Source organism: Nesoenas mayeri, assembly GCF_963082525.1.
Source record: "Nesoenas mayeri genome assembly, chromosome: 1".
In the NCBI taxonomy this organism is placed as follows: Eukaryota; Metazoa; Chordata; class Aves; order Columbiformes; family Columbidae; genus Nesoenas; species Nesoenas mayeri.
The window spans coordinates 146,253,917-146,269,830 of NC_137541.1; the positions used below are offsets into that span (position 1 = coordinate 146,253,917).

At 43.5% G+C, this 15,914-nt stretch overlaps 3 protein-coding genes across 3 annotated transcripts; 1 reads left to right on the forward strand and 2 right to left on the reverse strand.

The window, feature by feature from the left end:
• Positions 1-360: 360 nt before the first annotated feature.
• On the reverse strand, positions 361-774 carry LOC308052672 (histone H2A-like; the record flags this gene model as incomplete). Its single annotated transcript, XM_080363261.1, has 1 exon — positions 361-774. One exon carries the CDS (start codon positions 772-774, stop codon positions 361-363), a length of 414 nt encoding a protein of 137 aa, XP_080219387.1.
• A 3,362-nt stretch (positions 775-4,136) lies between these two features.
• On the reverse strand, positions 4,137-4,556 carry LOC308052698 (histone H2A-like; the record flags this gene model as incomplete). Its single annotated transcript, XM_080363291.1, has 1 exon — positions 4,137-4,556. One exon carries the CDS (start codon positions 4,554-4,556, stop codon positions 4,137-4,139), a length of 420 nt encoding a protein of 139 aa, XP_080219417.1.
• A 3,226-nt stretch (positions 4,557-7,782) lies between these two features.
• Positions 7,783-14,554, forward strand: PDCL3 (phosducin like 3). Its single transcript, XM_080361078.1, has 6 exons — positions 7,783-7,868; positions 9,286-9,415; positions 10,101-10,191; positions 10,855-10,998; positions 11,864-12,072; positions 14,121-14,554. Exons 1-6 carry the CDS (start codon positions 7,863-7,865, stop codon positions 14,261-14,263), a joined length of 723 nt encoding a protein of 240 aa, XP_080217204.1. The 5' UTR covers positions 7,783-7,862; the 3' UTR covers positions 14,264-14,554.
• The last annotated feature ends 1,360 nt before the right edge of the window (positions 14,555-15,914 follow it).

The following is a 15,914-nucleotide window of genomic DNA, read 5'->3' on the forward strand; positions in this document are numbered from 1 at the left end:
CAGCCACGCACATGGAGACACAAGCTTTAAAGATCATAGAGCAGGTTTCCTTAGATAAGTACGCTACCAAAGAAAAAAAATCTTCTGTTCAGTGCAACAAATATTTTATAGAAGGGAATAAGAAGGACATGAGTCGTTTGAGTGCTCATTTATTCATAGTAGTCATCAGCTGACTTTTTGTTTTTGAAGGACCTACCTATGAAAACTTAACTAGCAACCCCATCTTTAGCAGCTTTCCAGACATGTGCACAGTTACACACACACCAATTTAGATCAAAAATGCTAAGCAGCATGAAAAAACTCTGAGCTGTGAAGAAAGCCAGTGCTAACAATACCACAAGGTCAGGAGCCTGGTGGCAGCTAGAACTCCTGCAACTGGACATATCTGTGGGGTCGTTTAAGTGATGTGGTCTTCTTAGGAAGAAGTTCTGGAAGAACATTAGGTAACACCTCTCCTTCAGCAATGGTCACACCGGAGAAGACCTCATGCAGCTCATCATCATTTCTCACAGCCAGCTGGATGTTCCTGGGTGTGATCCTGGCTTTCTTGTTTTCCCGTGCAGCGATCACCGCCAGCTCCATGATCTCTGTGATCAGATACTCCAGCACCGCAGCCACGTAAATGGCAGCACCGTGACTGATCCTGTCAGTGTAGTTGCCTCTTTTAAGGAGCCTGTAGACAAGACCCACAGGGAAGTGCAGACCAGCCCTCACTGATTTGGTTTTCCTTGGTACAAGGAGGAGGTCTGTGGTTTTCTTCCCATGTTCAGACATTCCAATACCAATCTATTATAAAAAGAGCAAGAATTGAAAAAACAAAAACAGACACAGAAATCAAGCATTTAAGTCCTTTCTTCCTCCTCATTCCACTGCCTTCCAAAGAACCTTACAAGTCAGTTTTCCCCACTCAGAAACTTTGCTAGTTGTTCATACTTCTGTCTAAAGGAGCAGATGGGTCAGGCTCTGCTCTAGGAGAGCCTGACAAGTTCCCGGGCAAGAGAAATCTACAAACTCAGCCAGAGCAGCAGGTCAGCCATCTGCTACATTTCCAAAAAGTCTTCAAGAGAGGAAGGTAGAACTTAGGAGCAAGGTCTTCTGACCCAGTATCAAAGGAGAACTTCTGTTAAGGAGAAAGGTTAAACAAACTAGGCTTCAGGATAGTTACAAGTGTTGAGAAACCACACAGGGAAGCATCATTGAACTTACCCCTGGTAAGAACCTACGCAGCTTCTTCAATCATCAACTTGGGATAGTCAGAGCTAGAAATCCATCTCTTTGTCTGAAATAAGAACAACAGGAAAGAACTTCATCTACTGGATATCACTTCAAATTGATCTTTCTTTCCAGAAGTGAGGGGACCTATTGCAGCAAGATAGCAGGCCACAATCAGGAATGAGATTTACGGGAAGAAGGGAAGATATGTTTTACACCAGATGCCTTAATTGCTCCACTCAGCACACTGTACATCAGGATACTACAAATGCAGGAGTTTATCTAACACAAAGAAAACATGCTGTCATTTTTTATATAACAAATTCTCACCCAAATAAGCTATTGACTTAGTCTCTTTTTCAACAATACCAATACCCAAATCCCCCAAACCACAACTTCTGGCAAGCACTACCCCTTTTAAACTCCACAGTGATAGCCATATCACTACCAGCTCTTGCACCACTTAATACCTTCTGGGTGAGCAATAATTCAGCCACTCAAAATAAAAAACAATCAAGGTCCCAACACAAGAGCAACTCAGTACAATCTCTGAGAGCATCAGAATTTGTCACTACTCCTCACAGAGCTGCTTAGCACCTTGTTAACTGATCTTCTCTAGAAACAAGCCTAATATTTACTGCCTCAGGGAACTTCAGTTTCTCTGATTGGCAGTTAATTTCTTACAGCTGGAAGGGGGCACAGCTCATCTTGCTACAGGCATCAAGGATTAAAACTGGGAACCTGTACCACTGTTCTTTGTGCTGCCAGTAGTAGCCAAACCACTTTGTGATCATGCTGCAGAGCCGAGGTAAAACTCAGGATCTCTGACAACAGGTTCTCTCTCTTCTAGGAGTTGTCCCCATCTGTCACACAGTCCAGTTGTATTCCAAAGTCATGCACAGCTGTGTTGCAGGGTATGTCTTTTCTAGAGTCAAGGTTCTGGTGACAGCTGAATATTTTTTTCTTTAATATACGAGTGCTAGAAAGTTGAGCCCTGGCCCAAAATAAACTTTTGCTGAGCATCTGGATTAGGAGATATTTACCCTTTGTTACTGTGAAGCCAGAGAGGTGAGTTTTCAGATCACTACGCTATCTGGTTAATTTACAAACGAGTTGAGCTACTGGCTAGAAGAAAGCAAAGAAGATTGCTCTTGATCAAAGAAATTCTTCCAAAAAATTCACTTTTTAATTGGACCCATACTTCACCACAAACTCTGCCTTTGGCTGTAAGTAGAGGTAGGGCGACAGAGCTGTATTCTTTATCTCACAGAAAATGGCAGGTGAAGGCATTTCTAGAAGCTACTTGAGCACTGGCCATGCCTTGCAGGGTCTATTTGGCGTGGTGCAGAGCAGGTTCACAGGAGCATCTTGCATCAAGGAGCAGCATGATGACTGACACACTGTTCTCCAGATTAGCAAAGGGTGCTGTAAGCGCTATGTTTAAAATGGCACAAAACTAGTACCTTGCTTGAGTCTTCTACCATTACTTCAAACCCTTAGAATTTTGCTTTAGTCCAAAGAAATAATCATTCTAAAGCCTGCTTTCCCTTGTCATGGTCAAACGGAGAAAATAATTTGAGTTTCATGTGTTCATTTCTCATGTACCTTTTTTAAAGCTTTTTTTTTTCCTTCCCCATTCACAGGTGTAAACACTCAGCACAAGGCTAGTTATATGTAGCACATCTTCACTATATAGACAAAGCTTAAGATCTGCCCTCAGATGTTTATTTACTTCTCATTGCTACAGCATCCTCCACTTTTTCTCACTTCACTGGGTTAATTGCAGGCCACCCAATATCTCATATAGTTGCTTTTGAAAACCAGGCAGCATACAATGACTGTTCCAGCTGCCCACCACCCTGAAATCAGTGTCTGCTCAGCCAGTTATCCTCTCTTCCCATTTCTGTGTAAGCAAAGCTTGGCATGAGTCATTAACTCAGCTGCACACAGATATGATGTCTATCAGCATCCTAAAACCCAGCCAGTAGGCTCTGACACCGTCATGCTTTAAGGGGGTGAAGGAGCTAAGTCAAACTCAACAGGACAGACAGATTTATTTTCAAATAAAAAGTTCATGCTCCAGCTACAGTTTAGGAAGCTGGTTCTAACCAGCTCTTCTCTCTGTGAGATGCTATGAAATCTGTCAGGTGTGGTGGCCTTAGGGGTAGATTGATCCTAATGCAGCTGCATCAGACCCCTGGCTTCCAGCTCAACAACATGCCTCAGGTACCCACTACGAACAGAAGAAGACTTTTGATAACCAACTCAGGAAAAGCCTGGGGGTTTGTTTGGATATAGAAACTTCTAGTTTTCCTGCACTTATAGACAGAAGCAAGACAGTCACCTCTACCAACAGCACAAATATTGCACCGGATTTTAAGTAAACTGCCTGTAGTTGTTACAACGAGACGGAGGGGATACAGGTTTAGTGTCACACTAGAGCAGCCTACAGAGAGGTAGTTGTTCAGTACTGCTTTCAGCTTTATAAGCAATAAGACTTTAAAGCACAGAATTACTAACTTTGAAAGTAGAGTTAAACAACCTCTGAGACACTGAACAAATTGCACTATGAATCCATGGTGGAGGAAAAGTTCACATGAATAGCAGCACACATCTGGATGACTCTGGCTGCTCCACAACAGTTACTCGTAACACATTTTCAAAAGTAAACATGTACTTGACTTTTTAAAGAGCTATTTGGGTGATATGCTAGATGCTTTTGGACGTTTTCTGTGTTATTGCATCCCTAGAAGGGGAGCCGAGAAAAGAAAGAAAAAGAGCAGTGTTGCTTTCTAGGAACTTTATTACAAGCTTTAAAAATGTATTAAAACTAGCATGAAAAATACATGACAAAGAAGTAAACACATAAATAAGTGCTATTGAGTCCAATCATCTATACATGCACAGACCAGGAAAAGCAAATTTCACTTCTGATCATCTAGTTGCTGAGAAGAAACAGAATCTCCGGCAGTTTTACTGGGAAGGAGCTGGGAAAGGATATTCGGCAACACTCCTCCTTCAGCGATGGTCACACAGCAGAGGACCTTGTTCAGCTCATCATCATTTCTCACAGCCAGCTGGATGTGCCTGGGCGTGATCCTTTTCTTCTTGTTTTCCTCTGCAGCGTTCCCTGCCAGCTCTATGATCTCTGCAGTCAGATACTCCAGCACCGCAGCCAGGTAGACAGCAGCACCAAGACTGATCCTGTCCGTGTAGTTGCCCCTTTTGAGGAGCCCGTAGATACGGCCCACGGGGAACTGCAGACCAGCCATGGCCGATTTGTTTTTCTTCGGTGCAGCTTCAGGTTTGCCAGCTGCTGCATGTTTCTTGCCACGTCCAGACATTCTGATGAGTGAGGACACACAAAGGGTTGGAGATCTTCAAATTAACCAGGTACTCGGGGTACAGATAGCTGATGGCAAGAGGAGACAACAGCAAGGTGAATTACACTTTTGGCTCCTCCACATAAAGAAGAAAGCTTGTTCTTTACTTGAGGAGACGGAGCTACACATCACAGTTCATTAACAGCAGAGCTCAGATTTTAACTACTAGCCTGTTACAGCCTACCTTTCATGAGAGAAGCCTCATAAAACCAACATGATCTGATAACTTGTCAAGAAAGGCTCATTGAAGTAGATATGAAGAGCCCAAAATAAGAGAGGATTTTCCCCTACTACCTGGAATGTATTTGACATAGATGCACAGCAGGTCTTCTTCAATTATATTTTTCTTAAACTCTGTAACTGTTACCTCAAAGCTCACTTGAGCCCAAGCCTGCCTCTTCTTCCAAGAAAAATTTGTATTCTGACTTCTACCATTATCAAGTTAGATCTTCCTTTCATTTTAAATCTTTAAATCTTAAATCTTCTAGCAATTGAAGAATTCCTGCAGCCCACAGCATCTTACACACACACACAAAAAAAAACCCCAAACAAACCCACAACAACAAAAACCAAAACAGCAAAAACCAAAAAAACATCACCAAACCAAACTCCAAGAGGTTTTTACACGAAGTTCTCAATTAATTCCCCAAGGGATAATCTCTGGCTGCTACAATAGAACTGGAGATGTTCTGCACCAGAAAAACAAAGAATTGACTTGGACAGCACAATGCAGACTAAAGAATAGAAATTACCATCTATTTACTCCAGAATTAGGAAATTCAGTCCAGTTAGAGTACTCTTACAGTTGGAGTAGCAAAAATACTCATTTAAATAACATTTCTAATCTATGAGTAAGTTGAATAGTTATCTTCCAGCACAGCTCTTTCCAATTCCCAAGAACATCCATCACCAGATTGACATATAAGGGGTCTTTTGTTTGTTTGTTTTGTTTTTATAGAGAGAATTAAATATTTAAGAAAAATCATAATAAAATGTCAGAGAGAGGAACAAAAATAAAATAGCTCAGTCCATGATAAACTCCAAGTAAACCAAGCCATAATTCTTTATCTTTATTATCAGACAACAATTTTCATATTCTGATTATTCCTACAACAGGCATACTGTGCTACAAATGCAGCTAACTTACAAAATAACATGAAGCTCATAATCACCTCAAATCTTTTACTGTGTATTATAAATGAAAAACATATCCTATTACCTTTAGAATTTCTTACCTTGACCTAGGCTGTGCTTTCCTATAGCAAGCTATAGAATATAGTTCCCTTTACCCTTGAGGCTGAACCTTTTTATTGGCAACTTTTTCTCCTCATCAGTGAGTCACCTGAGCAATTAATGAGTCATTCTCACCTGTGGTTCATCTTCCTTCTATGCCCTAATTTGGGGGAAAAGGGAGAAATACATTATAGATGACCAGAAGCAAATTCTCACAGGTGAGAAAATAATGCTGGGAGGTGTTAGGAAGTAGCTCCGCAGGTTTTTTAGTCTGATATCTAATGCCTTGATTTGCTTCCCACTGTGTAACTCTTTCCCAGGGCGCATTTAGCAGGCTGCTTTTAGAGGGCATGATGTTGTATCCCTCACTGTGCTGCTGAAACAATCACAAAAGGGGAAGGCAAGAGCAGAGCTGCATTGCAAACCTGTCTGACTCCGATGGTGAGGGATATAGAGCATGGGGATGAGGAGAAGTTTCTTATGTTGTGCCAGCTGTGAGGCTGCGACACCTGGAAACCAGGCAGGAATTCCTCTGCCCTCCATACCTTCCATCCTGCATCCTTTCTGAGCTAATGTTGGTTGACAGGATATAAAAAGAGTGTGTGGGCATCTCTCCAGACAAATGGTGCTTCGGATTAAAGCCCTGCTGAGCTGGGTTTTGGGCAGGGCTGAGGCTCACACAGAGCCTTGTTGCTCTGGAGACATTCAAAACCTGCCTGGACACATTCCTGTGTAGCCTCATCTAGGTGCTCCTGCTCCGGCAGGGGGATTGGACTAGATGATCTTTCGAGGTCCCTTCCAATCCCTAGCATTCTATGATTCTATGATTTATGCAGATTCATGGCTTAGGTGAAAAACCTCTGTACAAAACCCCTCCAGAAGCACTTGTGGGGTGACATGCAGGGGCAGCTGCTTGCAGCCCCAGGGGTAAGTGGGCACCCACTTCAGCTGCTTGCAGGTGGGACTGGTGCCAGCCAGCCACAGGTTGCTCCCTGAGGCACCCACACCTCTCCGCTTGCAGATGAAGGACAGGGAGCAGCAAGGACCCTGGCCAGGGGAGGCCAAACAGGCAGGGACTGAGTGTTTCTAAGTCATGGTGTTCTTCACAGTGTGCATGTCAGGGCCCCTGCCCAGGAAACAAAGCAGAGTCCCCCTGGGAAGAGGGGTCAGGCCCATGCAGATGCAGTGGGAGGACCCAGACCTTTTAAAAACTGGCACTGTAGCAGCTCTGGGAGATGCTGACAGGGGAAGAGGGAAGAAAGAGCACCATGGCAAGAGTTGAAACCCATGAACTCATTTAGCCAGAACACTCCAGCCCCACTAATTTCAAAGAATCATAGAATAGTCTGGGTTGGAAGGGACCTTCAAAGGTCATCCAGTCCAAGCCCCTGCAATGAGCAGGGACATCTGCAACTAGATCAGGTTGCTCAGAGCCCCGTCCAGCCTGGCCTGGAATGTCTCCAGGGATGGGGCATCTACCACCTCTCTGGGCAACCTGGGCCAGGGTTTCACCACCCTCAGTGTAAAAAACATCTTTCTCATGTCTAACCCAAATCTCCCCTCCTTCGGTTTAAAACCATTACCCCTTGTCCTGTTGCACCAGGACCTGCTAAAGAGCCTGTCTACACCTTTCTTACAGGTTCCTTTTAAATACTGAAAGGCCGCAATAAGGTCTCCCTGGAGCCTTCTCTTCTCCAGGCTGAACAACCAGCTCTCTCAGCCTGTCCTCACAGCAGAGCTGTTCCAGCCCTCTGATGACTTTCGTGGCCCACTCTGGCCCCTCTCCAACAGGTTTATGTCTCTCCCTACTAAAGGCTCGAGATCTGGACGCTTGCCAGCACAGCACCGCCCCCAGGCCCCCGCCGCGCCGCCGGGACCGGCCTTATTAGGCGGTACGGGAAGCGGCAGCGCTTCTGCGCCTGCCTTGCTGGGGAGCGCCGCCTCCCTCGGCCGCGCCGCGCACGCCGGGACCGGCCTAGCCCGGCCCAGCACCGCCGCGCTGACTGGGCCCTGGCCCCACGCCCCACCGGCAGGATGCAGGTAAGCAGCCGGGGGTCGCGGCTCACCCGGCCCGTGTGCGGCCGGTGCTGCGGGGGGAGCCCACTGTGGCTGGGCGCCGTGTTTGGCACAGGTCTCCGGGCTGGCGGCCTCGGGCCCCGCCGGCAGCCGCGGGCCGCCCTCAGCGGCGGAGCGCCCTGGGGCAGCCGCGAGTGGGGAGCCCCGCTGGCCTCCCCCTCTCCGGGGGTAAAGGTGTCTGTCGTGTGGCTGGCTTGTTATGAAGCTCCGTGGTCTGCTTTTGTGGTGTTTTGTTTGTTATTTTCTTCCAAGTACGGTATTTATTTTGCTGCTGTAGTAAGCAAAGGGATGTTTTAAGCATTTCACCAGTATATTGATAAACGACAGTAGATGCTGTGAAATGTTGTTGTGTGTGTGTTTTTTGTTTGTTTGTTTTGGTGTGGTGTTTTTTTCGTTTGTTTGTTTCGTTTTTTCTCTTTTTTTTTTTTTTTTTTTTTTTTTTTTGGTTGGTTGGCTTTTGTGTGTGTTTTTTGGGGGGTAGTCCAGGAGCACTGTATTTTGGTCTAGAGAAGAGATGCGGTCTTGAGCAGATGTAACGTAAGGTGTATTGACACAAGCCACACCAGAGCATTGCATTCAGTTTTCAAAGTGAACTCAAGTCGAGATAATAAGGAAATAAAACCAACCCATGAGTGTATACCACTGATTTTTCAGGTATTAAAAAACCCACAAATGTCACCGTATAACTTAAAAGGACTTCTGCTGAGCTTCTCAGCAGTACATGGGTGGCTGTTGGACTTGTTTTTTAGGGTTGTTGTAATAATTTCAAAGTGTAGTGGGTTGGTTTGTCTGTTCTTGAACTTTCAGGTGCAGCCTCGGTGTAGATCTAGATCTGATTCCCTTGTAATGGCCATGTCTGGCAGAGGCTGTACTTGCTTCTCTGTAAGCACTTGTATGGTCCTGCTGACTTGAATCTACCAAGGAGACTTCCTGTATATCCAGAGTTAGGTCCATGTGGCTGGTGCTTTTGTGTCATTTCACCAGAATGACCACTGATTTCATGGTCTGTTGTTCTGCTGAGGCTCAGTACATGAGTGCTGTGGCCAGTGTGCTTCTCTGTCACCCACTTGCTTTTCTCCCCTTTCCTTTAAACTTGCAAGAGCTGCAGCAATGGTTACAATGCTTCAAACCTTTGTATCCTACTAAGACCTGTGCATGCTGTAAATCGGATGGAATAAAATGAAGTTGCTCTTCAGGGCATTGGTGTGGGGCCACAAAGAAGCCTCAGCATCAGGAGGATGCACACTGATATTCCGGTGCCATCCAGACAGTTACCACTTTAGCAGCGTGCTGTGTCTTGTTAAAAACTTACCTGTGTTAACTTCTGGAAGTGGCAAAGTTCTCCTGGAGTGCACATCATCCATTCCTTGTTCTGTTCTAGGACCCAAATGAAGACACGGAGTGGAATGATATCCTGCGTAAGAAAGGTATCCTTCCTCCAAAAGAAAACCTGGAGGAACAGGAGCGTGCAAAGGAAGAGGAGCAGCTTGTCATCCTTCAGAAGTCTCTTGGTGAGTGGCCAGGCCGACTCAGACAGCAGCAGGACAAGTCTTGGAATGGCTCCTGGGGGAAGCTTGTACAAAGAAATGGCCAGCAGTAATGTTTATATGCCTGTGAAGCAGTGTGCCCTTTTCCAAGCCTATAAGGGATACCAAAGCTGCTTCTCATGTAGGGTGGTCATCTGTTAACAGTATCAAACAAATACGTTCCTGAACTTGTGGACTCTTCCAGCACAGGAGAGCTTTGTTCTTGATGTCAGCTCCATGTTTTTATAGAAGTAATGTTGGAAAATTGAAATAAGAACAATGCAAAAGGAGTCTGCTAAGTGAATGTGCAAGTAAAAACATCTCATGATGTTACCTGTTCTATGCTTCCTCCTTCCTCTGTCATTCAGCATCCCTGCTGTGTTGTGTGTTAGGTACGTCTCTGCTGCAGCCACCAAACTTGGAAGCTAGTGCAGGCACTCATGTGCTAGTCTAAGCAGCTTTCAGCTTGAAGTCCCTTACATTAAAGTCTTTCCATTTATGTCTCAAGTGCTGAATTTCTAAAAATCCAGTAACAATAATACCTCAAAAAACTATATTTTCATAATTAATCTGTCTTTAAAGTAAATAAATTCTATTAGACTGATAAAAGCAGATAAGTTTTAATCTTGGAAAGAGGTTTTTTGCTCTATTGATGTTTCTTCCATTCTAGTGAAAACTTATGAGGACATGACTCTGGAAGAGTTAGAAGAGAATGAAGATGAATTTAATGAGGAAGATGAGAAAGCTATTGAAATGTACAGGTCAGAGCAGCATGCAGAATTTGGCTTTAATGAAAATTTGAGTGTTTTTTCTTTTATGTGCTGTGAGATATTGTTGAAGAGAGGAAAGATGTTGTTAGATCTGATGATAGAAAAAGTGGGTTGTGTTTCTGGTAGAGCTTTTAAGTGTCTTTAATAGGATAACTGGATTTAAATTCAGTGTCCTTTATCTACAACCTAGTTTTGCAGAGATAATGTGCACCTGCTGAGTGCATGACTGGGGATTCTGAGTACTTTGAAAATCACCTCCAAGATTTCTCAGTTTTTGCATGAATGAGATTAAGGTGCTGCAGATTTACATAATTACAGTGTTGGTTTTCCATTATCTCTTTAACTTTTCCATCTCGTGTGGGTTTTTCCATTTAGTTTGGTAGTGTAGTATCTGCAGAAGAAATGTCTGCAGAGGGTGGAAATGGGGGGGGGGAACCCCTACAATGGAATATAGTTATACTTCTTGCAAGTTGTTTTTAACTTCTGGTGCAGGAGAGCTTCCATTGACTATGTTGACTTGCTTTTGTTGCTCTGGGGTTTGAAGGAGTTTGTAATGTGCTTTTGAAGTTTGTGTTTCAATCAGCTCCTTTTACATGTTGTTCTGTCAAAAATGCATCTGTTCTCAAGCTCTCTTTCTCATTTCTTGCTGTTCAGGCAGCAAAGGTTAGCAGAAATGAAAGCAGCTCAAATGAAGAATAAATTTGGGGAAGTTATGGAGATTTCAGGAAAAGATTATGTTCAGGAGGTTACAAAAGCTGGAAAAGGTATATGGGTAGTCCTGCACCTCTACAAACAAGGGTAAGAATTTGTTTTTAACCTTTAATCCTTTGACTGTCAATAGCTGAAATACTCTAGAGAAATATGTAGTTATTGTGGAAAATAAGAAGCTGATTCTGGAGTTCTAAGAAATAAAAAATTGATTTAGTAATTTCATTACTGTTGACTCAATACTGCTGAATTTAGCTCTAAAATGATGTTACCGTGAAATGGCTTTTCTTATACATCTGTACAGCACAGCATGACTTGTACCATACAGCTACCATAGAGGGAGCTGCTGCCACTGAAATATCCAAGCTTTGGAAATTCTTTTGGATAAAGTGCAAGGGGCTGTGCATTAGAAGCATCACTGTGTGTCTTTAGCCTGGTTTCTAGAGGCATAAAAATGGAGTGAACAGGGTTTCCAGTCCTGTCAGCATGGTGGAAAAACTCATCAAAAAGGTCTGATAAATTGCTAGGTTTTTCTAGACAGGAATAGAAGTACTTGATTTTGATCACTGTCTTGAATAGCCTCACAAGTGTTCACCATGATTTGCATACTTCCTTTCAGGACCTGCTTTCTATTTTGCCCTTGCTCATGCAATTTCTAAATTATCCTATCTTCATAAACCAGTTTCTCTATATGATAAAGGGGAAGGCTATATTGCTAATTTTAAAAAACAACAACCAAAAAAAACCCACCACACATCAAAATGTCCAATGATGCTGGTTTCCTTTGACTGCTGGAATATTGGACAACAAAATTATTCAGAAGTTACTTCTGGTACATTTGTCTTTCTGTAAATGCTTCTCATTGAGCTGATATTTCCAACATTCCTTCTGGAGCACATTACTGTCTAATTTGCCTTTTATATTTTCTTTGTGTGCCTGTTGCTGTTCTCTACAGAATTCCACTCTGTGCCTTAATAAACCAACATATGAGCGCGCTTGCAAGAAAGTTCAGAGATGTGAAATTCATCAAAGCTATCTCTACCACCTGCATTCCCAACTACCCTGATAAGAACCTGCCTACAATATTTGTCTACCTGGAGGGAGACATCAAAGCTCAGTTCATCGGGCCTTTGGTGTTTGGTGGCATGAACCTGACAAGGGACGGTGAGTATCTGCATCTCTGGTCTTCCAAATGAAAAGCAAAACTGCTTTGCTGTCAATGAGAGAAGTGTGGCTTAGGAGAAGAAGGGAGGTACTAAAAATTATATTAGATTTTTTTTTTCACATCCTTATGGCTCAACATCGTGTAATTAAGGCTATCATGTAAAATCAGTGAGTAGCTGAGTAGGACAACGTATATATATTACGTGCATGCAAGTATTCACACCCTGTGATGGGAGAAATAAATTTTCCTGAATGTTTTAAAGGGTAAATAGTACCTGTAAATGTTCTTTCTGGCTCTCTTACCTGAAAGACTGACCTTGCCCCAAGCTACTTGATAATCTATGCACTTGATAACTGGTGCTGCCTGTTGCATTGTAGGACTTCTCATTTCAGTTTCAGGCCGATGGCTCACATTTGCCTGTCTGTCATCCTGGCATGTGAGCTCCACTCTTCATGAACCTTTAAAGAGACCCTGTCTGTTTGTCCAAATGGGGCTGCCAGCCTGAAATTTGGCAGCTTCCTTTTCCTCTTGCCACCTCCTGGAGATAGGGGTAGTCCAGTAGTTCAGGGGACACAAGGCACCATGGGGAGAGGCTGTTACCTTTTCTGGAGGTCACTGTTTTCCCTAGACTTGTTTCTCCTTGCCCATCTCAGCAGCCTCGAGACAGGCTTGGTCATGCAGCCTCATCAGTGTGATGTGCTTCAGGAGATGAGGGTGGTGGTGTGGGTCTCACAGAGCGCTGTGGCTCTTCAGTAGACGCTGCTCTTTGGAGATGGGTGCTTTGGGATGGTGTCCTACAGCAGTGCTTGAAGACAGAGGTCAGCAGTGGAAAAGGCTCTTCTTGGAAAGCAAATGTGACTTGGATGTAGCCTAGAGGACTTCAGTTAAAAGCAGGCTCATCTGCTTTCTGTGTAGGCATGTTGGTCCAGGTGTCTTCAGGGTTTTTTCAAGGTCAGACTTTAAGAGGCCTCTTTATCTGAAGTGAACCACATTTCAGCAGCATTTCAAGGTCCCTGCTGAATAATGTCACTGCCTATACTGGAATAGGATGCAAAGAGTTTGGGTTTTTTTGCTAAAACCCTGAAGTTTACAGGATATTTTGAGCATGTGCTGTAGAAAACGCTCCCCTGCTTAAAACTGTCTGAAGGGGCAAAAACGAGCAAGATCACTGATTTGATAACAGCTAAATCTTAACTACAGCAGTTTCCTAGTTTTGCACTGAAGTGAGCAACCCACAGTTGAAGTAGCAGAACCCACAGTTAGCTTTCTCCCATTTTTAACACATAAATAATTGACTTTGCGGGGGGGGGGGGGGGGTCCAAAGGTGTCTGAGCCAGCTTAGTTCAGTCATCACAGAAAGCTGGGCACTGAAATTCTGCACTTTCTTTTATTTCTTCCTTCTCCCCTAAGCCCAGGGGATTTTTCACTAGAGATTAAAGAAAGTGCAAGGTTGTATTCATTACTCTGTAATGTCTGAAGTAAATTAGATTTAATGATAGGGTTGCCAGCAGGACTAGGAGAAGAGTCAATACAACATTCAGTTGAAACCTCCTACCACTTCTAGGAAGCAATCCAATTTGAGTCTATAAAGTAATAGGCCTACTACTGGTGGTGGAGTCTCCCTTACTGTCTTGCTAAGAAACTAATAGTCAGTGCATGGTGTAGTGGGAAAGGGGTGAATTGCACTTACAGAGTACATCCCTGAAAAATACCTATGATTCAAATGTGTAAATGGAATTGTCACAATTTTTTTTTTTTTGCCCCTCTGCATATTTATTCCCTCCCTCTTCTGATTATGGTGAACTAAGTACATGATGGAAACAGCTGAAACATATGAGCAGTATTCCTTCACCAGCTTGGCTAGAGAGGGCTCAGGAGATGGGGCAGGGGCTGAGACCTAGGGGTGGAAGAGGAGGAGGAGGAATAGAGCAGGGCCCTGGTTTTGGTGGTGGTGATGGCAGGGTGATAAGTCAGCTGGAGAAGCAAGGGTGAGCTTTTTCCAGTTTGCTTCCCTGTATTCATGGCTCTGTTGTTTTGCTCTGCACAGAACTGGAGTGGAAGATTTCAGAGTCGGGTGCCATCAAGACAGACCTTGAGGAGAACCCCAGGAAACAGATCCAGGACCAGCTCATGTCCTCAATCAGGACGTGTGTCCCAGCCAGGGGGGAGAGTGACTCAGAGGATGACTAACTCCTGTGACAGCATCAAGATTGATACAGTACACTTGCAGCCAGTGTTCCCACCTAGAGCACTGGAGACTCTCATCAAGATCTCGCCGAGCCCCAGAAGGGTGATACTGCAAGACAGCCATTTATCTAGAAACTTCTAGAAACTAATTTTTTTTTTTAAACTTATTGCAGCTTCACTTAAGATCCTGAAAGACATTTTATATTATGAAGCCTGGGTAAACCTTACTCAAACTTTTAAAATATAGACATCAGTATAAACAGAGGTCTCTTGTTATTATTTTCTTAATAAATTGCTGACTTCTTTAAGGAAATCTGAAATATGAAGTGGCCTTAAGTGCACTGTTTTTTGACAAGCTTAACTTGTGTAAATCAAATCTAAATAGCTGGTGTTAAACAATTGGTTATAGCACTTAGTTGGGCCTTCTATTAGCCCATTATGTGTCTGACAGCATGCACTATGTGGAGAGCCAGGGGAGGGGACTCATGATGTAGGTGCCACTGAAGGTGGCTGACGGTCCTTTGTAGAGGTGGGGTTGGGGGCGAGCAGCACAAGGCCATGAGCTGGGACCCTAGACATCTTGAGAGAGGCCTTGGTGATGGCCAGCATCTCCTGGGACCTGCTAAATCCAGAACCTCCTTTCATTTAGCAACAGTATTTTGCCTTTCACAGAGGCTGAGCTTCCCACACCATCTTATCTGCTAATTGGGAAAGAGAATTCAAGATGGTGGTGCTTGAGTGTGAAACTGCTGACTTCTTCCACCAAATCAGAAGTCTGATACATTACCTTCAGCAGTGCCATTGCCAAATGGGAGAAAAATTGATGTTTGAAGACCTAACACCTTTTTATATTAAAGCCTTCCATCTTCTAGGTACAGTAATAATGAGGCCTTAGAAGAGAATGAACTGAAATACCACTGTAATTATAGATCTGCTGACATTCAGAGCTGCTTGCTTGTTTTGGGTTGGATTTAATGTCCACCTACACTTTCAATTTGTCTACACTTGGTCTGACAAGCACCAAGAGCTTTGCTAACAGGGCTGTCCCAAGGACACTGTTATATTGCTGATGGATTCTGTGGGTGGTACAGAATGCAACACTCAAGCAGCAATTTTTTAGTTTTGTTAGTTCATAGTGACTTCTAAGCATGTCTCCTGCATTTTTTCTCTCTAGTCAACCAGTATAAAGTTCAAAAAACAAATAACTGTTTCTTAAACTTTGGGAGAAGTTGTAAGATCCTGATGGAGAGCTTCCTCTTAAGTGACACTCAAATCACCATTCATATTTAAGTCTTTCTTTACTCTTTTGTGTTCTTGTAAAAAAGCTAAAACATTAACATTGTGCGAGTGAGCCAAATGCAGCAGAATACAAACTGAAAAATCCTGAATTTTATTATTGTACATAGCACCACACTTACCTGTTATCAGACCTGGTGCTTTTCTGTCCTTACCTACAACTTCTTACAATCTAGGAAGAGGACAACTCCTGTTTGTTTCTTTGTTTCCCTGTAGAAGCCTGCATTGCATGTTTTGATTATCTTTTGCTTGTCTTCCTCTAAGGGCTTTAGAGTAACCTCTCAGCACATGGACTGGGTTCCTTTTGGAGGAAACTGTTTAGAGGACCAGCCCCCACAGGGGATTTTGGTCCCAAGAG